The 24619-nt window shown below is 47.3% G+C and overlaps 1 protein-coding gene across 5 annotated transcripts in view; it reads left to right on the forward strand.

Moving 5' to 3' along the window:
* MYOCD (myocardin) overlaps nt 1–24619 on the forward strand; it is a 268262-nt gene that overhangs the window by 145568 nt on the left and 98075 nt on the right. For 4 of the 5 annotated variants that reach the window (XM_087751048.1, XM_087751034.1, XM_087751039.1 and 1 more), the window contains exon 2: nt 3077–3306. In XM_087751048.1, the coding sequence (XP_087607174.1) occupies nt 3159–3306 (148 nt within the window). In that variant the 5' untranslated portion in view covers nt 3077–3158. Of the gene's footprint in view, nt 1–3076; nt 3307–24619 lie in introns of those variants that run through there. The other variant, XM_087751038.1, reaches the window with a different exon arrangement.

The raw sequence follows: 24619 nt of genomic DNA on the forward strand, positions 1-24619 counted from the left end.
TTTTCCTGAAAAGTCATACATGAGGTGAAGTGTCTGGCCGTTGTGGATCTGCACTGACTTACCACAGGAAAAGATCTGACTGTGTAGGTTGTGGTTGTAGTGCCCCTTCCCTGACCAGATTGACAGGAACTGATCTCAGAAGACCCTGAATTTATGTGTGAGCCAAAGTCCTTGGGAAAGAGACACAACTAAGCCCCATCTGGGCCTTTATGGGTGGGCAAACATGTCTAAGGGGAAGCAAATTTGATCCTCATCCATGCTGCATTGCTTTCTGAATAGAAAGCAGGGAGGCTTGTAAACAAAATATCTGCTCCAGAGGATCTCCAGTGTCTTACAAGGAAGCACCCATGAGCTACCATGGTAGTCCGGCTTTATGGATTTAATATTTATAGGCAGAGAGAGATGGGACATGGCCTGTACTGTGTATAGCCTTGCAATTTATGTGTTGGCAGCAGTGGTTGATGGGAGATGTGCTCTGAGGCTCAAAAGTGTGCTTAAGCTTTGTAAATACAATCAGTTCAGGCTGAAGTGAGTGAACAATGTGGAATGTTTTGAGGCCAAATTTGACTTCAGAAAAAAACACCATTGAGCCAGTGGTACTTGAGTGTGTTGTGAAAGCATGTGTCTCCAGGGTCACAGTGTGACCTCCTGGCTCAGACAGTAAGGACCCCAGTACACTCACTGCAAATTAAAATGTTGCATATGCTCTGAGTGCAAAAAGATTGTACACAGTGTCTGTAAGAAGCCTTCCTGAAAGACTCTTGCCTCTGCTGGTGGTCTTGCAGCTTTGGCACTGGATGTCTGGCTCACGCTCTCTATTTTTCAAGAACATTAATAATCATAATCCATATAAAACTGTCATATTGGTTCAACATGTACGTCACCAAAGCCCTGACTAATTTATCAAAGATTTAGTGTTCAGTTGAACAAAGTCTCATTTTTGTAAGCAGATGCAGTTTGCTGGATTGTCCTGTCATCACCCACTGTTTCCACTGGAAAGATGCATCATATCAGCAACTTCTAAAAGTTAAAAAAATGTACATTTTTAAAATAGTAATGTAAACATTTATTGCATGTTCCATGTTAGTCATGAATTAAATAGAGAGCTTAGGGGATAATGCGGCTTGTGCCAAAGTGGGTCTGCAGCCCTACAGCCACCAGCGGATGGTTGTGCAGCAGCAGATCAGTCACCCATCACAGTGGTGATGGTGCATTGCATAGCAGCCGCACCACTAGAAATAAGACGACGAGCCACACCAGGGAGCTAAAAATGCTCAAGCAGAGGTGGAAACTGAGACTGTCAGTTCAAAGATGTGGCATACAACACAGTCCTGGCCTGTCTGGATGCTTGCAGGGCTGTTTCCATGTGTGGTGGCAGCATGTCAGACTTTGGTAGGAATAGTTGAGCACAGGAGATGGGGAAAGGGCCGCAAAGGCAAGTGGAGAAGGCAGTGGTGGGAAGCACACAGCAGAAGGGAAGGTCTAGTGTGGGGCTTTGCTCAGGTAAGGACTGAGTTTGGATCAAACGTGATTTTGCATTTTGTTTCAGAGCCCAGACAGCAGGGTTGGGTATGGACACTGTCTGTCCCAGGTGATGCACATGGGGAGAGCTTTATGTCACACCTGCAAAGTGACACAGGTATCCGTGGGACCTCCTCTCTGGCCAGTGCATCCACCCCATGGGCACCCTATATGGAATCTCTCCCGTCAACGAAACACAGTGTAAAGCAGGACAGACGGACGCAGTATCTGACCTGCCGCTAGTGGGACATGGCTGTGGGGGCATGGTTAGGGCAGGTGGGGGCGGACAGTGAGATGGATGGGATTGAGAAAGCAGATGGCAAAATCCCTGCTGGTGCAGGGTAGGAAGAGGGGTGTGAGACAGTCCTGGCACATGTAGCGTGGAGGAGATGGTATCGTATACAATGCACTATTCTTACTTCCTTATACAGTAAATTGGTAACTTTTTTGTATTAAATCAGATTTTATCACTGAATCAATCTTGCACTTTTCTATTCTTGTTCTCTACAAATGACCTTTTTTAGCTCTCCTCAGCTTTTTCCTGATGGGACTCATTAGGAGCTGGTGCTGATTCTTACAGGCATTCACTTTCACTTAGCATCTGGAGATTTTTTTTGGACAACGCTTTGTTGAAACAGTCCTTGCAGCTTTCTTCTGCCGTGCTTAGTACCAGCAGCTCCTCCTAGGTCATGTGCCTGCATCCCACAAATACATTTGGTGTGAGCTGAGTCCTTCCCCTCCCTGTTTCTGGTGAGATATGAGTGTCACCAAAGTACCTCCTTGAGCAGATGTTTCGTAGAAGCACAACCCGAGTTTGTAAAATTTCCTGAGAGTTTTCCTGATATATTTTGACCACAAACCTCACATAAACCTTGGAGTAGAACAATGTGGTAAACAAACAAACAACTCTTCTCATCCTTCAAAAACTTTCAAAAAATTTCACCTAACCTGGTCGAACTCTTCATAAAGGCTTTAACTCTACCATGTGTGCTAACCACAACTTTGATATCAAAGAATAGTTTTTGCATGTGTATTTTACTTTGCAGGATGTTTGTAACACTTCCTGGTGTAAAAGCTAGCTGGTGTTTGCTATTCATCGTTTGCTATCTGTATCATGTAATTAGCAGCCTATTCCGTGTTGTGCGGAATTATTTCTGTCACCCAGTTTGCTCAGCAAACCAGAGCCTTATATAAAGGAAGATTGTTCTCATTTGTAGTTCTGTTTGGTATTTCTAACAGTTCAGGAGCTCTCTCATGTGGGTGCCCCATGACTGTGTTTTTTCATAACACCCCTGGCTTTCTGCAAATATTCTGTGCTTATGGGTGGAAATTCTTCCAGCAAAGCAGCCAAGGATGCAGACCCAGCAGACAGGGTGAACAGAATCAAGCAGGCAATAGGGAATCCTGAAGTCTTCTCCTGCAATGCTTCTAACACAGAAGAACAGATGAGTAATTAATTGTCTGTGGTCTGATTGTTTCACAAATGCCAGTCTTTGTTCACTGTTCCAAGGGTTGGTTGGGGACTTCGTCCTTACCTGCTTCTCTTCTCTTCCAGAGGTCACTTAGGTGTCTGCTTCTCTACCTGATCATCCAAAGTGGAGCAGCCAGAATCTGGACCAGTCCCTTCAGGCACGGTGATGAATGGTGTGATCAAACAGGATCGCTCAGACCATAAAAGTGCACCAAGTGGAAATGAAGAAGAAAAGGCACCCAAAGAAAAGACTGCCAGCGAAGTGAGAGATGGCACCAAGCTCCAGCCACCACCCTTTGCGGAGCGGAAGAATGGTAAGTTCCTCACCCAGCAGTGACAAGAGAGGGGAAGTGAGACAATAAATGCTGGTTTAGCATCTCTCACATGTGCTGCATTTGCGGTTTATCATTATTTTTATGTGTGGTGCTTTTGAGGGTGTTTCTGATGGCAACATTTTAAGATTTAATGGCAGTGGCTCCTCAGCTCAGTATTTCTGGGTCAGCCTTAAATGCTGCTGTCAGACGAGGCAGTTACCATGTTCTTTGCGACCCAAGTGTTTGCCATAATTTTGGCTGAAACGTAGCATTTCAGGGTCTTAGGAAGAGACTGGCATTCTGACCATAGTAATGGGATTTGCTTGGGAATTAGGGTGATGTGATCAGTGGGGAAGAAACGGAGAGTATTTTGTTTGCAAAGGCACTGATAGACCTGTTCTGCTCTCACAGAGCACTGGATGCTTCAGATAACCTTGTTTTCAGCAAAATTGCTTCAGATCAATGTAACAGAGAGCAGAATTTGGCCCGGGCCTCTGCAAGGGTCATTTATGTTTCCTTGGTCATGGGTCCAGAAACTAGTCTTGCTGGCAGATATTGAGCTGAGTTTCAGTGGAGATCTGTTGGTAGAAAGCTGATGGACAGAAAACCCCACAATTCAGCGTGCACAAAGCGTGCTCAGGCTGAGGAGTTGCTTGTCACTTTTTTCAGGCAACTGTATAATATATGAAATGAAGAAAATTCCTTCTGTGCACTCTAAGGCTTTCAACATTAAGTCCTGAAAGTATCATGCAATGTGAAAGTGCAGCTCGAAAGCACTATTTTTGCTTTGCGTCTTTGATTGTTTGCATTATTGTACAGGACCCAATTTTTCTCAATCACTATAAATCAGAAATAATCCAAATGATGTCATCATGGCAATGTACTGGTGTCAGACTGGAGTAACACAGCAGAGAACCAGGCCCAGAGTCTGCCCATAGTCAGACTAAGTCACACCAGCAAGGGCACATCTTTTCTACAGTCCCAGATATCAAAATATAGCTAAGATAAAATGATAACAATGGGAAAGATGACATGGACTTGTAAAGGGGCAGACTGTTTGGTGATGTAAAAAAAATCACATTTTATCTGTAGCTTTCACATCCTTATTTTTTGCATCCATTTTCCTACATGGTTTTTATAATGGGAAGGCAAAGAAAGAAACATCTCCAGGTCCCCGTAGGCAAAACCTGCCTCCCAGCATGACCAGCACACATGCAGATACTGACTGCACCAAGCCCTGCAGCACCACGAGCATCTGCCTTGCAGCTGACCCTGTGTCAGGGGCTCATGCCCCCTGGGGCTGTCAGCTTGGTGGCCCACTGGGACAAGGCTCCACCCCTGCAGCCCCTCTATGCTGGGCTGTTTGCAGAGTCTCTAAAAGAGGAGAGCCCCCCACGGTCTGGGCATCGCTCCAGCCCTTTGGTCTCCTCCTTTTGCTGCTTTTCCCTTTCTTTCACACATTTAGACAGAGTAGGGGCTCGGCTCTTCCTGTCATCCCCATTTGGGAACAGCCGGCTCCCTTCATGTCACATCATCTCAGGAGCTGGTGGGCCCACCAAGTGTCACGCATGTCATGTGGCACCCAGGCCTGCCTTTGATGTCATGTCCTCTGGTGTGACAGCTCCTGCAGAGCGGGTGGAGCAGCCTGACAAGTGCCTGGGGAGCAGAGAGGGAGGGGGACATCCCGCAGCCCCACAGACTGCCCTCCACAGCGGGACACAGCGGTCACCTCCCTTTGCCCTGCAGGACACTGCAGAGTCCTGAAGCAGATTTGTCCCTGCCAAGGGCAGAGCCTCCCTGTCCCACTCAGTGCCATTTGTTGGGTTGTCACAGCAGGGACCTTCTACCCCGTCCCCCCAGCACAGGGTGGAGGGTCAGTAGTTGGGATTGCCGTGGGGAAAAAGTAAGATTTCAGTGTCTCCTCATATCCCACCCCCATGAAGGGCACTTGTACAGGTGTATTCACCACTCCTACCCTCATCCCTCACCCCACAAATACATGGGGGAGAGCAGCAGGAGGGAGCAGGGACCCACGATCCCAGATTATGCCACTGAAGGAGACAATGCCTGGGAATGAGTTGGGTGAAAGGGATGAAACTCCCATCCGTTGTCCTTAAGGATCTGCCAGGGCATGCAAGGAGAAGCAAGTGCAAGGTGTGTGACCCCCCCATCCTCCTCCTGCCCTGTTGCATCCCACCTCCTGAGGGTGCAGGGTGTGCACACCTCAGTCAGGCAGGATCTGGCTCCTACCCCATGTGCTTTCCAGCTGCAGGCTGGTGATTTGTGGTGGTTTGGTGGCTGTTGGACAGACACCCGTCTGTCAAGGGCACAGCTCCTCAGAGAGGACTAGCTCCTGCCTGAGTCTGAACTTTCAAACTGCAGTCTTTATTTGACTTTGATTTAATAAAAACAGTCTAGCTAGAATATTTTTAAATAGGAAAATAGTCTTTTTAACTCTAGTATTACTCAAAAATGGCCAAGGGGATTTCATTTAAATTTGTAAAAACAAATCACTTTTGAGTAAGCAGAAAGCCTATTAGGCAGGACCTACAAAAACCCAGGACTGGATGCATAGGTATAAGAAAATGGAGACACTTACCTCTACAACAAGGAGCAATCCTGACATCTGCCTGCTCAGCTGTACCCCCAAACCCTGGCCCTTTTCTGCCCCTGGGATGGTACACTGTCAGGCTGCCCTTTTACCATGACTGTGTCTAATCCCACAGCCCATGGTGTTTATATGCTCAATGACATCTTCTCCTCCTAAATTCTGGTCCACACTGGCCTGAACTGGGCAGAGCTGTGAACGGTTGTCTTGGAAGAGCCTAAGGCAAACATGGCCGTGGGTCTTCCTAAAGTCGCTGGTGATACCGGGTTTAGAGATGAGATCTGCCTAGACCTCCCACCCTGCCCATTGTGCATACACCTTGGCTGGGTACTGGACCCATGGGCTTTTGCAATTCTGTCTTGCCAGAGACAGGCACTTTGAGCTCAACATGGTGACTTCACCCTCTCAATCAATGCTCCACCCAGCCCATTTCACCTGTCCGTGTAGTGAGACTGTTGACTCACAAGGTCAATGCATGGCATCTCTCAGAGTGAGGACACATGATGTTCTGACCACACCTCTATTCCTCCCAGAGTTGGTTTGGTTGCACACAAAGGCAGGCACAAAATGCAACAAGAAAATTCATGATGCAGTGGTCACATGGGCCCCTGCAGGGCACTGAGGTCCCCATCAGCCAGCTCCCTAGGGTGCTGGAGCCTTCAGTCTGGGGATGATGAGGGATGGTGTCCGCACTGCACAGTGTGAACCAGAGCCCCATTGTGCCGGTACCAAAGGTCATCCCACCCTGATCCAGAACCTTTTAGTATGTGCATCCTTCACAGGCTCCGTCATCCACAGGCTCAGTGCTCTCTGACCCCCAGTTTGGGGTCAGAGAGGGGTCTACAGGGCAACCCCCTCCACGCGGGGTCTAATTGCTGAGCCAAGGAAAACAAACATGCTCTCTTCAACACCTTGCGTCTTTGTAATAAACTGAGTTGCCTGCTCATTGGATAGGAGTTCCTGACAGCACCTTAAGCATCCTTAGGATCCATAAGCTGCTTTTCCCTCCCAGGTCCATCTGAAACCCTCTCAGGTGTTGACACCAGGGCCAGTGGTAACACTCCGAAGCATCAATGCTCCCAGGATCATTTTCTTCAGCTGGTAACAGCTTCCATCCCATCCCACTCCGTTCCATCCCATCTCACCCCATCCCATCATGCTACACACCTGTACTCCATCTGTGGCAGCTGTGCCATGGGAACAACTGTACAACATTTTGCTTGTCTTCTCCGGCTTGCGTCAAGACTGCCCTTACCCTGCTCATTCCTTATGTGACTGAAGATAATGATTTCTCTGCACGCCTTCCCGGCAGCGGGGAAGGCAGTGAGGATGCAGGCTCTGTGGATGACTGGCCACACATCTCTCCCAGTGCCAATTTGGCCAGGTGGATTTCAGAAAGAATTTCATGATAACACTTACAATGACAAGAAAAGCGGTCAGAGGACATGCAGGAGCTGCTTACTATCAAAGAGCTCCTCAAAAACTGTCTTAGTACATGTGCTCAGTGTGTGAGGAGATAGGCATCCTCTGGTCCAGTCCAGAGACAGCAAAGTCCCTGCCTCAGAGCTGCTGTCCCTTGTTCCCTGCCCTAGGACTCTGAGAGTGAGATGTATTTCACTTAGGGAGTTATCTAAGTATGAGACATCCTGTTTGATCTGGTGAGGTTTCTCTGCCTCGGAAACTCCGCTCAGGATGGGCTCAGTCCCCTCTGGAGGGTCCCGTTTCTCTCCAGTGACTATCAGAGTTTAGATGACCAGCTCTGACCAAGACACCCTTCAGAGAAGAGATTCATTTTACCCATTTGTCTCCACATACGGGTCTCCAAGTTTGGGTGTCAGAGTTCCCGCTGCAGGTGATGGATCTAGTCCACAGGCACATGGCCAGAGGCCACTGACTACTGTAGTTAGCAGAGCTGAAGGGTGCCCCTTGTGCCTACTCTGGTTCAGCAGCACGTTTGCTCACTGCTCATAATGTTTCCACATAGGTTTCCCATTGCTGATTTTGTAAAATAATGTAGTTAAACTCTTCTGTTTATTTGTGTAGTGAAATAGACCTTCTGACCACCAGCTCCTTTAGCCCCCTGCAACAAAGGGGAGGATTTTCAAGTGCCCATCTGGTTTGCGTTTAATGTAATGTGAAGAAAGGTTGCACATTTTCAGGGCCCATGTCCGTAAGTAGCAGATTGTACAATGGTTTATTACACAAATGGAGCTTTTTATTGCTGGGCTTTGTTGAGCTGCCAGTTGGGATAAAAAAACGTAAAGTGCTTCATAGTCCCTATCAAGGAAAATTAGAAAGCATTAAATTCTGCTCAAACTATCAACCATTGGTGAGCTGGTAATCAAATCCAGCAAGGCTGGTGGGAGGTCAAGACTTTCTTGCTCTTGATGTTTCTGAATCAATAACTACTATGAAAGACATGTAAGTGAAACCAAAAAAAAAAAAAAAGGGAGAGAGAGAGAGATGTGAGATGTCTGACCTAGAAGTCATCACAGCATCACAGTGCATAGGCCAGAAGAGGCAAGACACCTACAGGTTTTGGGGAGAAAAACCCACATAGTCTCCACTCAGTTCTTGTGGTGAGCATGTGTTTTAGTTTAAATCTATATTGGAATGGTTATTAAATTACTATCTAGTCCCATACAAAATCTAGCTCTTGTACCACATAGCCAGGTAAGAGGTATATCTACAGGAAGATTTTCCAAACTACCTTTGGATTCAAATCAAATAAATATTGCAAACATTGTATTGAACCCAGGTGATATCTAATCCGCAATGAAATATCAGCCTGCAGCCTTGAACTGCGCAGCCCAGCTTTAATGCCACTTAAATCAGAATGTAAGAACTAAAAGAATTCCAGGAATCCAATGATATAAACTGTATTTTTAGAGCTGTGAGTGACTTGTGAGAGTGAAACATTGCAGTGACTAAAGATAGCACAAGCAAGGTTTTCCATGATTTATCACAAGAACGTTCACAGTAAGTTAAAGTCATCAAATGTTGTGATAGCAGCACCTACATGTTGGCATGTTTTCAAGACAAGTCATTCATAACATATTTGTCACAGAGCAAAATTTCCATAACAGAGCTCTGAATTGCGTCTCACTTGCACAAGCACCACACACATCACTTTTCTATTAAGGCGCTGAGTGGTTCATTTGTTTCCTAGGATCTCTTTTTTTTTCTTTAAGACAGCCAGGAGGAACCCACTTGCCTGCATATTTCAAACCTCTCACAAGCTCTCAGTCTGGCTGAGTGATCAAAGCGGTGGTGGCAGAGAATGAAGGCCCTGCCTTGGACCCAGCCAGTCGTGGTCCTACTCCATTCCTGCTGGCCATCTGGAGTTTAGTTACCTTTTTAACAGGAGTTCATTGAGTGACCCGTCATTCCTCCTTGGGGGTCTGCGTTGCTTTGTGCACTGAGAGGTTGGGTAGGACCTTTCTTTGCTGAGCAAAATGTCTACAGGGGTTATTTTAAGGATAAAGTCATGGCAAACATTTCCTGACACCTCATGATCAGCGTTGCTGTTGGCTCCTGGCCCTTGCTAGCTGCAGTTTGCAGGGTAAAGCAACTCGCTTGTCGACAGGGGGCTACACCGCAGAACTGTTTTCTCCCAGTTTCTAACACACTGGAATGCATTCAGACAGAAATGGCCCACCCTGCCGAGAACTCATCTCACAGTCAGATTGGCCTTTGCCTCCTGCAGCCACCTGCCTGGTAGCCTGAGAGTCACCTCGAGTCTTGTTTTCTCATGTGTCAAGTCCCAAGTTCACCTTCCAGCACAGAACCCACTGGATGCGCGGGGCCCTGGCCATGCTTACCGGGCGGGGTTCCCTTCTCTGCTGAATGGGGACATCACGTGCAGGGTGATGGTGGCTGGGAGACTGGAGTCAGTTCCCGTCTCCCCCATCACTTGACTAAACCTGCTCTCGGTCCCACGGTGACCCTGCCTAGCTGACTGGTCTCCACCCAGAAACAAGGCTATGCCCAGCTCTGTGTAATCACCTTCACCCCCTCTCATGGTGGGGCTATGCGTGAGTCACTCCCATTTCTGCTGCTGCTTTGTTTCCTCTTTCAGAAATCAAACTGAAATGGGGATCGCCATGTGTCATGATCCTTCTTGTTCCATCTCCACGTGCTTTGAACCACGTCCTGCAGTGCTTCCTCGAGTGACCCCATCCTGCTGGTTATCGCAGCCTTGGTGCTGCAAAACACAGTAGTGCTGAGGCATCATCATCTTCAGTGAGTTTGTTCTTGGGGTGGGGCTGAGTGCCCCACTGGTCAAGACCATTGCTCAGCACCCAGCAGGACTGAGCCCCCAGGAGACTGGGTCTTCTCACTCCACTGTCAGACCAGCCTTAGCACTCAGTATCCAGGCTCTGCATATTGTCCTTCCCTTGTAACCATGCCTGTGATGCAATAAACAAAGTGTGTCAGTGATTATAAGCTTTCCTCTCGCTGCTGTACTGGGGAAAGAGCACTGGTATCTCCATGCAGAGTTTGCATTTGTGTTTCATCTCATTTACATTTGTAGTTATTTCTCTGTTGCTTTCATGATTTGCACACTCTTGAGGCCGTTGCTCGGAGCACCTGCAGTCAGGTTACACTTGGCATCTCCCTCTTTTTTGTAGCTAATTTTGAGAGCTAGCTAGTCAAGGGCAAAGTTCAGTCCAGGACACATTTCTTAATTCATAATCAAGCCTGATGAATGGCATGTGAATGATATCTGAACACGTGAAACTTGTTTTTGAAACTGTGATCTGTGGTAGAAAACCTGATAACCCTGAAATCATAAAAAGAAAACATCCTCTTGCAAGAATAACACCTTGTTTGTTCCATGTGTGTTTAACCCGCAGGCCTCAGTAGCATGTTGAGCTCACTGACACCAAAAATCAGGAGGATTCTGGAAAGCATTAGTTATTTCTGGAGGTAATGGGAATATCGACAACATCATGATGAGCAAGCACACATATACTCAAGTGAAGAATCTAACAGGGAACGGTAGGGAACGACACCTATTGCAATAAGTCCCTAGGACTAACAGAAAAATAGACTAAGAAATGACGCTTAAATAGTTCTTCAGGGTAATTTGTCTATTAGGCCAGCTTACCTAGGGACTTATTGCAATCTCCAACATTTCAAGTCTTTCAGCTGGGACGCACTGGTTCCTTCCAAAAGATCTGTTCTTAAGTAAAAGGAAATCACACATTTATGCAGAAACATCTGGGAAATTTTCTCTAGCCCTTGCTTCATACTCAGTTGCCTCAGTGCTCTCAGCTGGTGAGCAGCAAGCCCAAAGGAGTCACAGGAGACACAAAGTACTATAGACTTCATTACAGTCAAATGCAAAGGCAGCTTTGGTCCACATCAACAAGTCATAACTGATGCCTCACTGCTGACACTGACAGCCTTTAAACCTGTGCTTTTGTAGAATTGGTAAGAGGAGAAGAGGTGATGATTTGCTACAGCTTTTAGAAGGAGATCACCAAGTTGCAAAGATCGGGAACATTGAAGAGCTGATCGTAAATGTTGCCTTCTGTCCTTGAACAGAATGAATATATGAACATACTGGAAAAAAAGATGTTTCCAGTTAATGCACCATCTGTGATAGATTTGTCCATTCACAAAGAGGAAACATATTTTCACTCTGAATGACTTTTTAAATTAAGAGACAACAAGGAAAGCAAGTACGTAAGTTTCATCTGCGTGTCTGTGTGCGCAAGTGTTTGTGAGTGTGGACGTGCACGTGTGCATGTGTGAACCCCGCAGGCACTTCGCTCGGAGCTGTCTGACCTCTGCACAATTTACAGAGGAACGGCACAGAAACCACACGGCACCACATAATCCTCATGACATTCTCCACAGTGCAGCGCAAGCTCTTTTTTTAACTAACTTCGTGGAAATTGTCATTAGTAGAGGCAGCCCAGGGTGAAATGCCTGGGAACCAGTCCCTGCCGTGGGAAGGGTGAGTGGACTCAAACCAGGGGCTCCCCCTGTGGATCAGGGTCAGGTCCTGGGCACGGGGCTTCCTCGGGCAGCTGGGTGCCGCTGGGTGCCACAGGGTGCCAGGCTCCTTGAGGAGCCAGGTCCACCCTCAGTGGTGAGCCAGTATCTGGGTTGAACTGGGGCTGGCCTCCAGCTTCCTGCGGAGGGGATGGACCAGGGCTTTACGTGCACTTCCACTGCAATGTTTCACTCGTTTGCAAAGCCCAGAGGAGAGGTCTGAGCAGACAGGGTGGGGATGCTGGCTGCTCTGGGGCTGGGAGGAGACAGTGCAGGCATCCATGCCTGGAAAGCATGATCCATGCCGCTGCTTGGTCAGGGCTTGTGTGCTGACAGTGCAGCCAGAGCCACAGACCTCATGGAGAGCTGGGGAGCACCAGAGAGACTAGTGTGCCAGATGCAGAGCCTGCTCGCATGGCTAATCAACAGTCAGGAAGATCTCTATGGGAGAGCTGCTTGGAGCTGGTTATGTGGAGCTGGCTAGGGCTAGTTCCTCCCTTCCTTCGACATTCCTGTCACAATAGCTCTGTCTGCCCTCGTGTTCCCTTGTGTGCCCAGTTGCTCTGTTTGTGCAACAAGCGAAATCTCCCAGGGCTGCAATCGTAGCCCTTGCGCTCCGTTCCCATGTTTGTTGTAGATCCTGCTTTCTCAGGGCTGGTTCTGGGCAGGCTTGAAGGGGTGGCACTTCCAGGAATCTATCTCCAGACCCAGCACAGCGTTGTCTTCTGGTAGCATCTGGCACAATACGTTTGTGCAGATGTTTAGTGCTGTGGCTGCTTCCCAGTAGTTAGTTCGCTGGGGTGGTGTTTGGAGAACAGCTCCATGGATAGGAAAAGCTGCTTCATACTGGGGTTGTGCAAACCAGCTCATATATTTTAAAATGAGAAGAGAGGAAATTCACAGCTGTGTCTTTGTTATATATGCATTTAGGGCCAACTCAGGCCTGTTTCTGGCTTGGACGTAGAGAACGCCGCAGGGAGAAGGCTGTTCCTTCTGAGGCTGCTGAGCAGCAGCAAAATCTCTCCATAGCTACTGCTGCAGCCCTGGGTCTGCACACCCATTGTTTCTCCTGCATTACATCTCCCCGAAGATATGGGAAATCTCTGCTGCCTTGTTCTTGTTCCCCCATCACCCTAAATCCTGCTGCTCAGGGGCAGGCAGTGCTGGAGGCTATGAAGTGGGGACACAAGAGATCAATGTGAGTACTGCTTCATTGGGCTTTTCTGGACACACGGGACTGAGATAGGACCTGTACTTTACTTCCTATATTGCTGAGGTTTTTGCTTTACAAACCCTCCTTCCCAACTTAGCCTCCCACACTGTCTCACTGAGTTCTTCTGCAGGAGGGGAATGTTTTGATAGTTGGGGTCTGGGAAACCTCTTGGCTCTACTATGGATTTTCTCATGCCCAGTTGTGTTGTGTTGCTGGTACTTTGTTTCCCTGGATGATGTTTTTGATTTTCACAGTAAGGGATGTAAATCACTGCAGTGAGTTCTCTTTTAAGGCTTGGTAACCAGACTACTGTCACACTCATCACAGATGAAGGATCAGAAATCATATGAAGAACCTGGAGATTTTGCAAATAAATCAGCATTGGTACCTGAGTAGCTGTTTAGCACTCAGTGCCCTGTGTCCACAATGTCAGCCCTTGCAAGGCTCCAGAGAGGGATGTGGTTTATGATCATGGACCTTGTAGCACTGCTGGCTTTCACATCTCCTGGACTAGGGCTCATGAACCTCTCTCCAGGCTAGGTAGGGCAGCAGCTGGTTTTCTTGCCTCAGTACTGTTTTGCACTTGTTTTGCCTGGGTGAAGGATAATGAGCAACCCCTGCAATGGGGAACAGCCTGTCCAGGTTGTTAGCACCCAGGGAGGTGCTCAGCTCTGTGTGCCTCTTGCCCATCATGCTGGCTGGAGGCCCTCTGAGCTTTCCAGGTGGGGGCATGCATGGGAAGATGTACTACAGGGACAGGGAAGTAGGGAGGCTAATAAAACTCACCGAGACCAAAACTGCTTCCCCTGAGTGGGCTTACTGAACTCTGATGGACAGGGCAGGGCACAGGAGCCTGGCTGAGCCTTTCACAGGCTGACGATTCCTGTCTCATGTTAAAACTAGCCAAAAAATAAATCTCATGGCTAACCATCATCATGACTATGGCTGTAATTCCACACTGACCAGGCAGCACAGGCTCCTGTGAACACAAAGCCAGGCTCTCCCATCATCGCTGTGTTCACTGTCCCCATATTCCTGATGCTGCAGGGCTGATTATGGTGCTTCCAATCCCTTTTAAAACCTTCTAGAGGTCAACAGCACCTATAGAGCTGCAGGGGATGGAGTTGCAATTGCAGATGGGTTTTAGGGGTATGGCACACATTGCTGTTAGCAGTGGATGTTAAACACTAATTAGCTCAGGGTTAATGAACTTCAATTTGTTCCTTTTATGGGTGATTCTCCCAAAACCACAGTCCTACAATGCTCATACCAGATATGAAGCACTCCTCTGGCCAGCCAGCAGCATGCAGGACAATAGATATTGTCCTCAGCAGTACACAGTTTAGCCAAGGATGGCTGAACTGGTCAGAATGCAAAAGACTGTTTGGAAATGTGAAAGTAAACACTGAGCAGCACTGCTCACACTGAAGCATAGTTTCCAGCTACCCAGGGAAGTTAAAGAGGAGAAGAAAAAGGACGGGGACATATAGGCACTGTTAATTATGAGATGGCATCAGGAGGCTGGCCAAAGTTTTAGCATGCCCGTAAACACCAAGCAGCGAGCCTCTAAGTTTGCAAGGGGACCAGGAGCAAGAAGTCCTGGAGGACCACAAAGCAAGCCAGGAACAGGCTCCAGGCTGTTCACAACTGGAGGAGCACTGCCCAAGCAGCAGGAGCACTGGACTGCCAAAGCTGCTGTCGCCTGCAGCTATGAGCAGCCATGGTTTGCTGCACAGTGACAGGCATGGAGACCAAGGTGGCTGTGGATTTGTTACAGTATTATTGTCCAAATCGGTTACAGGAGAGACTAATGTGAAGCCAGCAGAAGCACTGCATGTTCTGTACTCAGGACTGCATTTGCAAACCACCAGAGTAGTGCTGGGAAGGAACATGGTTACTAGCAAAGATGTTAGTAAAACAAGAGGAATCGTAACATTAATGTAAACATGACAGATCCCTTCCTGATGGTTGCATATAGTCCATAAACATCATTGTCACGTTGGAGATCTTGCCAGAGATTCCTGAAGGTGCTTTCAAGCATGCTGTAGTCTTGTCCTGTGGTTCTTGGGGTTTCAAAATTATGACCATCTGTTTGCAATTGAGGCCCATTTGGAAGCAGAAGAGAGTGCTGCCAAGAGAGTCCTTTTGGACTAAGAGTGCTTTCAGTCCTGCTGAGAAGTTCTCACAGGCAGGTACAGCCCAGAAGGGTTCTGCATCATCCCAAGATGTGGTGGTCAAGCTCAGCTAAAAAGTCTGTGATGCGTATGACACCAGGCCAGCACAAGGCTATGTGAATGTGATGATGACTGGAGGTTTCTTAGATTCAAGGCCCAACCCTGCAAACATCTCGTGTCTGCGGTACTGGCATAATCACTGCTCAAAATAAGAACTTCCAAGAGTGAGCATTAAGTTGGCTTCCAGAATTTGCAAATGCAGCCTGGCTACTTGAAGCCTTGGCAGCATATTTTAGTTCTTACTTTTCAATGTCTGTTGGGCATAAAGGTCTGCGGGAATGATTCGAGAGAGCTGTGCAGGTCACCTCAGTTTCCTACAGACCCTGATGTGTGTCACATAGGGATAATGGTTGGGCATCACTTTGAAAGTGCTCTGCCACCCTGGTGAACTCTGCACAGACACCAAGGAAGGGACGAAGACACAGACCCTTTCCAGCAGGGAAGGGGATCAAAAGGGAGCAGCAATCCTGAGAAGGTGGGAGATTTTGCCAGCCCTTGGATGTTTCTGTTGAAACCGCAGAGGAGATGACACAGAATCTGTCCCTCTGCATTGTGTGGTTTGTCCAAGCATGGACTGCTGTCATCCAAATATGCACCTGGTAGCTCTAAAACATCCCATTGATAGGTGCGTGCTCCCCTTAGCTCTGTGCAGCCTCAGACTCTCAATGGGAATGATCAGCAGCTTTGCTGTACGCCCAAAGGTCCCCTGAAGGAGGCTGCCTTTGTTAGCACTGAACCAGGGTTTAAAATGTGGGTTTGAATGTCAATCTGCCCTAAAAGCCTCAGGCAGCCCCTGACGTGTGTGTGTGAGTTGTGATCTTGTTCACTCAGTAGAGAACCGTTCCACTGAAAATGAGCCTGAAAGTTGATAAGAGCCTCTCATTAGGCCTGAAATAGCCCTTTGCAATGTGGGACTGTCTGGAATAGGTACCATATGAAGAAGAACAATCACAATACAGCAGAAAGGAAACTGAGATCATGCCTGCACTTCAGTCCAGCCACAGTCACACAAGCTGCTCAGAGGTGTGGCTTTGCTCATGCTGTATGTCACCCAGGACAGCAACGTTTTGGTGCTCCCTCTTCCTGAGATGCAATACCAAAGAAATATATAGAAAGAGTGGAGAGACATTGGAGAGAGAAGAAACGAGGGTGAGAATTGCACTGGAAAGGATGCAGTAGTGGGTACAGTCTGGAAACTGGGTAAGGAGACAGGATTCCTGTCTCTATGGCAGCTGCAGAAAAAGAGCAGAGGTTTTTCCTCAGTTACCTGTAGCTGGTTGAAATGCAGCATTCCTGATATGAAAGTGCTGCAGATTAGTGATTAGTTCCACTGCCTTTCAAAGAGGGAGGAGTGAGGAGTGAGTGTCCTTTATTTCCAGCCTTTCAAAGAGGGAGGAGTGAGGAGTGACTGTCCTTTATTTCCAGCCTTTCTGGGTGCTGTGTGTGGGAAATGCTGTTGACACTGTGGCAACCAGGATTTCATTCTGTTAAGGTTTTGCTCTGTGCTAATGATAAAACTCCTCTCTCCTTGGTCACTTTGTAGGGATGGAAAACATGCCTGGGCATTCAAGCACACTTTAACGTCAGTCAAAACTGTCTGAAAGTATATTTCTCTGCTATAGAACATAATATAGAACATAAAAATATTATCTTTCTGGCATGCCTCCATGAGAATATTAAAAATAGCTTACTGAGTTACTCTGTGAAAATCACTAATATAATAAGACTTGTGTGTCTTATTTCATTAATGAAGGAACTCTAATGCTTTGCTTTAATGTGATACTGCTGTAAATCAATAAAGAATATTTTTGGAAAAACGCAATCCTATTATTCAAAGATATTTTTGTAGGGTGAAGTTAGAAAGGAACATTTATTGCCATGACTTTTATCCAACTCAATAAGCTATTTGCATCCGAAAACTTTAGTGCTAGTTAAATAAAAGCATGCTTCTGCGCATGGGATGGCATTTGCTTTGCCAGTTTGTTTTACTGCTGTTTGTCCAGCCCAGGGATATGTTTGGCAGAGCAAGGCTTGGAGCTAGATCCTGTCCTGACCTCTTGCAGCAGAAACCTGGAGCTTACCTAGGGAAGAGTCAGAGCAGGACAGGGCTCCTGGCTTTTCCTGAACAGCACCCAGAAAACAGCAAGTCTGGGATGTGGCCTGACTCCGAGACACAGGATTCTGTCCTGTTTCCAGTCTCCAATTGTTTGTTAATAAACCCCTGGGTCTGTGGCCATCCCTGAAGAATGCACTGAGAATGCAGCCGAAGAACACAGGAATGGTCCTGGCTGGGTCAGGGCAGAGGTTACTCCAGCTCACCCTCCCGTCTACAGCACCGGTAGCCAAAAGAAATGTGGAAAAACAGGGCAATCACACAGCAGCAGTTCTCCCACCCAGCAATTAGCGATGCAGGGCTTTCCTTAACCAGGAGAAAGACTTTAGATTTAATGGTCTCAGTGGACATTTCTTCCACGGATTTGTCTAATTGCTTTTTGAACCCGTGTAAAAGAAGTGATTTGCTGCTTCCACTGTAGCCTACCGAGGGGTGTAAATCACAGCTCTGCTGCAACAACCAGAGAAACAGGCAGCATTCCTCCAGCGGCTGCTTCCCCAGCTGCTGCACCACTGCTGCCGCTGCCCCTCCACTCTCCAGAGAAATGGATAGCTCTTATTTTTTGTTGCTTACAAAGGGTCCCGTGATGGTCTGTGCTTTGAGGTTAGAAATCAAGTTCTTATAACACCTGAGTCCCCGAGGTGCCTCTTGGTTGGCTCTGCCAGGGATTCACAGTTGCTTGCCTTCAAGCATCTCTCCAGGGTGAGGAATGGTTTATGCAGCAGCAGCACAGATGAGCTGAGGGAAAAGGGTCCTCTTAGACAAGAAACAGTGTTCAGCTGTTAAAGCTGAGAGCATGCATCTGGGAGCACATGATATAAAACACCAGAGTCCTGTCATGAGCCTGGAACTAAGCATTACACACCCGCTCTAAATCCACACAACCATATGGGCATGCTAGGTGCATCTGGAGGAAACCTCTCCTGCCCAAAGCCAAGATCAGCTTTCCTTCAATCATTCCTGACAGAATTTTGTCCACCCTGTTCTTAAAAATCTTTGACGGAGATTCCAGCTTTTGCCTGAGCCATCTTCATTCCAACTCCTTCCTGAAGTGCAAGCCCATAACACCTAGTCCTACCTGACAGGGATATGGAGAATAAAATACTCTCTTTCTTTCCATGGTAGCCTTCTCTAGATTTAAAATCTTATTAGGGTTCCCCTCAGCCCAGGTTTTTTTCCAGACTGACCCTCAGTCTTTGGGTCTTCCTTGAAGGTCTTATCTTCTAGACTTCTGGTCTTTCTTTCTGTCCTTTGGGCTCTCTTCCGTCGTCTCTCATCTTTCTTAATGTGATGCACAGCAGAACATAGTGATCAAGCTGAGACCATGCCCATGCTGAGCCCAGGAGGAGGTTTAAGTGATTTGTTTTGCAATCTGCAATGTATCAGCCCAGTGCTCACCCTTCTCACACTTGTGTAGCATCACCAATGGTCTTGACCTGGCTCATGATCCAGGTCTGTTTCCACAGAACAGCTGCAGAGCATTTTGCTCTGGACGTTGTGTATGTGCAACAGGCCATTCCTGACTAATTCTCACTGGATTTGTTTCTGTAAACGTCCTCACATCCTAAGTTCTTTTTAAAAATCATTTCTAGTGTAATCCTGCTCTGCTGCACGCATATGCCCCCTTTCAACTTCATCTCTTATTAAATAAAATAATTTTCTACTCCACTTTGTAGAAGGGCACACAGAAGACAAGGGGACTCTGTGGCATTTAGTGGCCCGCTGAGAGCTTCTTTCTGAGTGTGCTTTTCTAAGCGTTTTGCACCACCTTGAGCAGTTTCATACAGACCATGTTTTCCCAATAAGCTTTTGAGAATGTTGTGTCAGACAGTGTCAACAGCCTTGTTAAGCAGAAGATGGATGACTTGTACTGCTTCTTCCCTATCCACAAGTGTCACAGAAGGATTAGATTTGACACATTCACACTGGCTGTTTTTTATTTCTTTTCCCTGATTTGTTTCAGTATTTGTTTGTTGGCTCAATTATTTATCCCAGTACTTTTCTGGAAATGGAAGTTAAACTAGCTGATCTATAATTTCCCTTTTTCAAGAACAGATATTCTGTTTAGCATTTTTGAAAGCCATAAAGAGTGTTATTCCAGCCTTGTGCCTTTAAAAATCTGTTTAAGTTGCCAGTACTTAGAACATTACAATGGATGTATATCTCCCAGTTATTGCATAGAACACAGAATGATGTTGTCCCTTGACTGATTATTTCCAAAACTTAGTCCCTTCCTGGGTGGTTGGCCCAATGGGCATCTGACAGCTGCCCAGCGATGCGCTTTGCATGAAGGGGTATTCTGAAATGAATCACACTGATGAAAGACAGAGAGCGCTGGGAAGAGCTGCACGGAGGCTGGGAATTTTGTAATTGCCTTTTAATAAAAAAATAAAGTACTCCTACAGTGGAGGTGTCATTGCAAGGGTAGTATAAGAGTCAGCACTGTCGGTGTAGGGGAGTTAATAGAGATTAGCCCTGTCCATTGCGAACCTTGCTATTGCTTTGCATGGCATGCGTGCTGCTGTCAAAGAAATACAATAATGATTTATCATAGAATCATTTAGGTTGGAAAAGACCTTTAAGATCATCGAGTCCAACTGTAAACTTAACACTGACAAGTCCACCACTGAATCATGTCCCTAAGCACCACATCTACACGTCTTTTAAATACCTCCAGGGATGGGGACTCAACCACTTCCCTGGGCAGCCTGTGCCAGTGCCTGACTACACTTTCAGTGAAGAAATTTTTCCTAGTATCCAATCTAAACCTCCCCTGGCACAGGGGGGTTTCCTCTCATCCTATCACTTGCTACTTGGGAGAAGAGACCAACCCTCACCTAACTACAGCCTCCTTTCAGGTAGTTGTGGAGAGCGATGAGGTCTCCCCACAGCCTCCTTTTGTCTAAACTAAACAACCCCAGTTCCCTCAGCTGCTCCTCATACAACTTGTGCTCCAGACCCTTCACCAGCCTTGTTGCCCTTCTTTGGACACACTCCAGCACCTCAATATCCTTGTAGTGAGGAGCCCAAAACAGGATTCGAGGTGCAGCCTCACCAGTGCCAAGTACAAAGGGATGATCTAGTCCTGCTGGCTACAGTATTCCTGATACAAGCCAGGATGCTGTTGGCCTTCTTGGCCACCTGGGCACACTGCCGGCTCATATTCAGCCAGCAGTGTGAAGAAGTCTATCTTAAATGGACTGTAAGCAAATGCACCTCACCAGGTGCATAAATCCACAAACATACTAATTAAAGACAACAGTAGATACGTAAATAGAGGCATCTTAAGCAGGAGGAAGGAAGGATATGATTTCACATCCCCATGCTCTGCAAGTCCCACTGGCCCCTCACAGAAAACAAGGATGCAAGGTGCTCTGGGGCAAAAAGCAAGGCTAGGTGACAGTATCAGGGCAAGAGAAGGAGCAGGTACCCAAAGTATCTCTAAGAAGTGCATGAGTATCACTGACTACCCAAGGAAATAAGGGAGTCCAGGAATGAAATTTCTTTCTCCATCTGACCCAGGAGCATAATCCTGGTTTCTTTTTCTTCCTAGCTGAACATAATTTTCTTCTCTCTGGTGCTGAGTTACAACTTGGGAAGCATCAAAATGCCCCTTTCAGACCTTGTCCTGGATATACTACGGTCTTTGGGAAAGACCAAGGCAGAGGGCGATAGAGGTCAGCACTGCTCATTCCTGGCTGCCAAGACCCCTGGCAATGCCAGAACTGACCTGGACTCCTTTCAGGCTGTGAGCAGGCACCATGCACCCTTCTGGGACGTGGTTGCCTTCACTCTCAACCTTGGGCAGCCTGCCAGCTGCCATCCTGCCGGAGGGAACAGGCAAAAGCCAGAAGATGACACCTGCGGTATCAGATGGAAAGCTTACACCTGCACAGGCTCGCAACACCCAGCACAAGGCACAATCCCATACTGATTGCATTAACAAGCCAGCCCTGATAATAGAGCATTATGGAAGTTGTGGATACAGGTCAGTTTGTTAACCATATATAGCATAACCCAATACAGCTGACTGAGAGCATTTTGATAACTTTGAGTTTATTTATGTAAAGATAGAAGAAATCTAATATTTAATCTTTAATTCACTGAGAAAAAAGTACAAGCTTGCTTCTTTGTGCCTTTCCAGTGCTTCACAGTTCAGCATGTGCAATGATACAAAATAAATGGGAATGTTACCTTGATCAGACTAAATCTCATTTTCAGGTCTTAATTTCTTTCTCTTTCTGTTTTGTTTTAATAAGCTTCCCTCTCCCATAAATTCAGGAATGCAGTCTTGGCCATAATCTCTCCTGCATCTCCTTCCAACAGATGCTGTTTAGCCACTTACCTCCCTTTGGTCCCCACATTTCCTCCCCCCGATACCTGTGAGGTGCTCACAGCTTCACAAGCTTTGCCCCTTTCTCTTTGCCCACAAGGAAACCCGCACTCCAGCTCTGGTGAACCTGTGATCAGCTTCACTTTTCCTGTGACGCCAGCTACAACTGTTTCAGTTTCCCACATCCGTGCAATAGTCTGGTTTTTATGATTTGGAGGAGAAATCTATCCCACCCATCCACTCTGGGTAGAAGTGCCCAAAGCACTGAGGTAGGGAGCCACCAGCAAGGGAAGAGAGATTTGGAGTGTGTTAGTGTGAACATATATGAACACAGTGTGGGAGCTACACCCCTCCAGCCCAGGAAAGGTATTAGTCTATAGGACGGACTTACAGGGTAAATTTGGCCCTGAATTCAGTCCATTTTATTGCATTTCAGCATATTGCATGCTGCGTGCTGTGTTTCACTGCTCGTTTGGCTGACTGCACCTTGGTCTCCTCGCGAAAAGAAAAGGAGGCCAGAATGAGCAAAACTCTCTCAAACTCTGAAATCTGGCAGTGAGGCTAACAGCCTGTATCTTAACGATCTTGGAGATTTAGTCATCTTTGCTTTTCATAAGAGAACCCCTTTCCCATACTTTTCACCTTCTCCAGACAGTTTGACTTTCACTTGCTCTGGGCTGCTGTGACTTTCTGTGCTGTGTTTTATGTCCTGAATAATATTCTCTGTTCTGCTCTGCAAGAAAGCAGCAACATTAGATGATCACCAGTGAAATGCAGATGTATTTGTGATGATTCATACTGGAGCTTCTCCCCTCCAGGTTCTTCAGTAGGAGATGGAAGGGAACAAGGGCCATTCATCCTCAGGTGTTGGTATGGTGTTGGCTGGAAGAACAGGGCTGAAAATTTGAATTTTTTTTCATTTTTCCTCTTTGATACAAGGAATTTCGCAATTGCTCACAGAGCTGCAGCCAATGTGGTCCAGCTGTGACAGTGGAGGAAGATGTAGGAACAAGAAACCCTGTGAATAAGGACCCAGCTGAGTTCCTGAGCATCCACTCAGTCCCATGGGAGCATGTGCTGGCTCTGGCTACACCACTTCTGCTCTGCCTGTTTTTTTCACAGTTCACTTATGTTTCACACTGTCAGCCCGTGGGATTGCTGTCTCTCTCTGTCTCTCAGGATTGCCCATCCCATAACCATGCCTGTGACATCCCAACACCCAGCTATGGCGTAAAGCAGCTGCAGCACAGTACTAAGTACCTACACCAGCTTCTACACTACTACACCTATTCTGTGCCCTATCGCTCCTCCTCCCATGGAGGGGTCTCCCTGCATGTTTTACAAGTTGTGGAGGAAATGTTGTCATGAAGGAAGTACTCGCATCAGCTCCCCAGAATAACAGTGGCGTGTCTTCTCATGCATCTCCTTGGCACAGCATTGCTTATTTTGACTGACAAACAGCACGTAGTGGCAAAGGTTCGCACTGCTCTTTGGGGAGAAGGGTCTCCCTGTACTTAGAGCAGGGATGAGAAAGGGGTTTCTTGGTGGAAAAGTAGAATGCCTCCATGGCACCTCTCTGGAAGAGTGAGGGGATGCCTCAACCAGCCCCACCAGAGACCAAAGTGTCTTGCTCCACAGCAGGGCTTTGTACTCCAAGCCAGCAAAGTTTTTACTAAATTCATGATACTTTCTGTTCATTCGCCATCCCCAATTGCTTGGACTTGGCATCAGCAGTTTCCTTTCTGCCCACAGACTTATCATCTGCCCCTCGTCACAGAGAAGCCCCAGGTGCCAGGGGATTTCAGCCTTCCAGCAGTTCTCCAGCTGCAGAGAAGAGCAAGGAAAGGGAACAGGGGTGTCTGATTTCTGTACGGTGTCATGTTGGATGTTCTGCTTTGGTAAAACATTCCTGGCTGGGCTGCAGGGGAAAGGCTAACAAAATCCTCAGGGCAGGTGAAGCCCTGGAGGGGAAGAGGAGAGGAGAGGAGAGGATCCCATGGGGGAGAGATGGGACACAGTCAGGTGCTGGAGCAGAGATGGGAAATTCCTGAGAGGAGCAGGGAGTAGACACAAGGGCAGCCTTAGGGTGACGGAAAGAAAGGGATTTTTCTCGGGACCCAGAGGAGACCGTGCAGAGCTTGCTGCCACCAAGGGAGGCACTGAAGGTTGCTGGGCTGAAGGTAAGGGGACACCATGTCTGCAAAGATACTGAACAGTGCATCAAGGCAGGGGGGTTTCAAACTTCTACAGTCTGTTTTCTTTGGAGACCTAAGCTTTTCTGCATCAAACGCATCTCAGCTGATGTTCATGAAGCTCTCTTCTAGGAGGGAGGTAAGATTTGGGTCTTGTGGTCCTTCAAAGTCACAAACCAAACTGGACAGCAGCTGTCAGGTGTCTAAATGAAAGGGACAAGGCCATGAAGATGGTGAGTACATTATTGCCACGCCATGTGGAGCAGGACCCTGGTAGGCTATTCCTGCATGGATACAGCCACCTGGAAAGACCAACCAGCAAATCCTCAAGGGTGCCAGCAGCAGCAAGGCTCCAGCATGCAGAGTGAATGGGAGCAGCCTAAAAACTGCACCCAGCACAAAGTCTTACCAGAGATGGTCTCTGCCAGTGCAAAACCCTGGTGTAAGACTGTTTTCCACAGCAGTGCAACACCACAGAGATGTTGTCCAGCAGCACAGGGCTCCTCTGCCCACATGGGGAAGGGCTGCCAGGGACCAGAAGCTTGAGAAGTTAGTGACAGAGTCATTCTGGATAACCTTTGCTCATGGATGGGCCAGTCCCAGCTGACCTCGAGGTG

This window comes from Nipponia nippon, unplaced genomic scaffold, assembly GCF_047370975.1.
Source record: "Nipponia nippon isolate SJK-2023a ecotype South Korea unplaced genomic scaffold, ASM4737097v1 scaffold_14, whole genome shotgun sequence".
In the NCBI taxonomy this organism is placed as follows: domain Eukaryota; kingdom Metazoa; phylum Chordata; class Aves; order Pelecaniformes; family Threskiornithidae; genus Nipponia; species Nipponia nippon.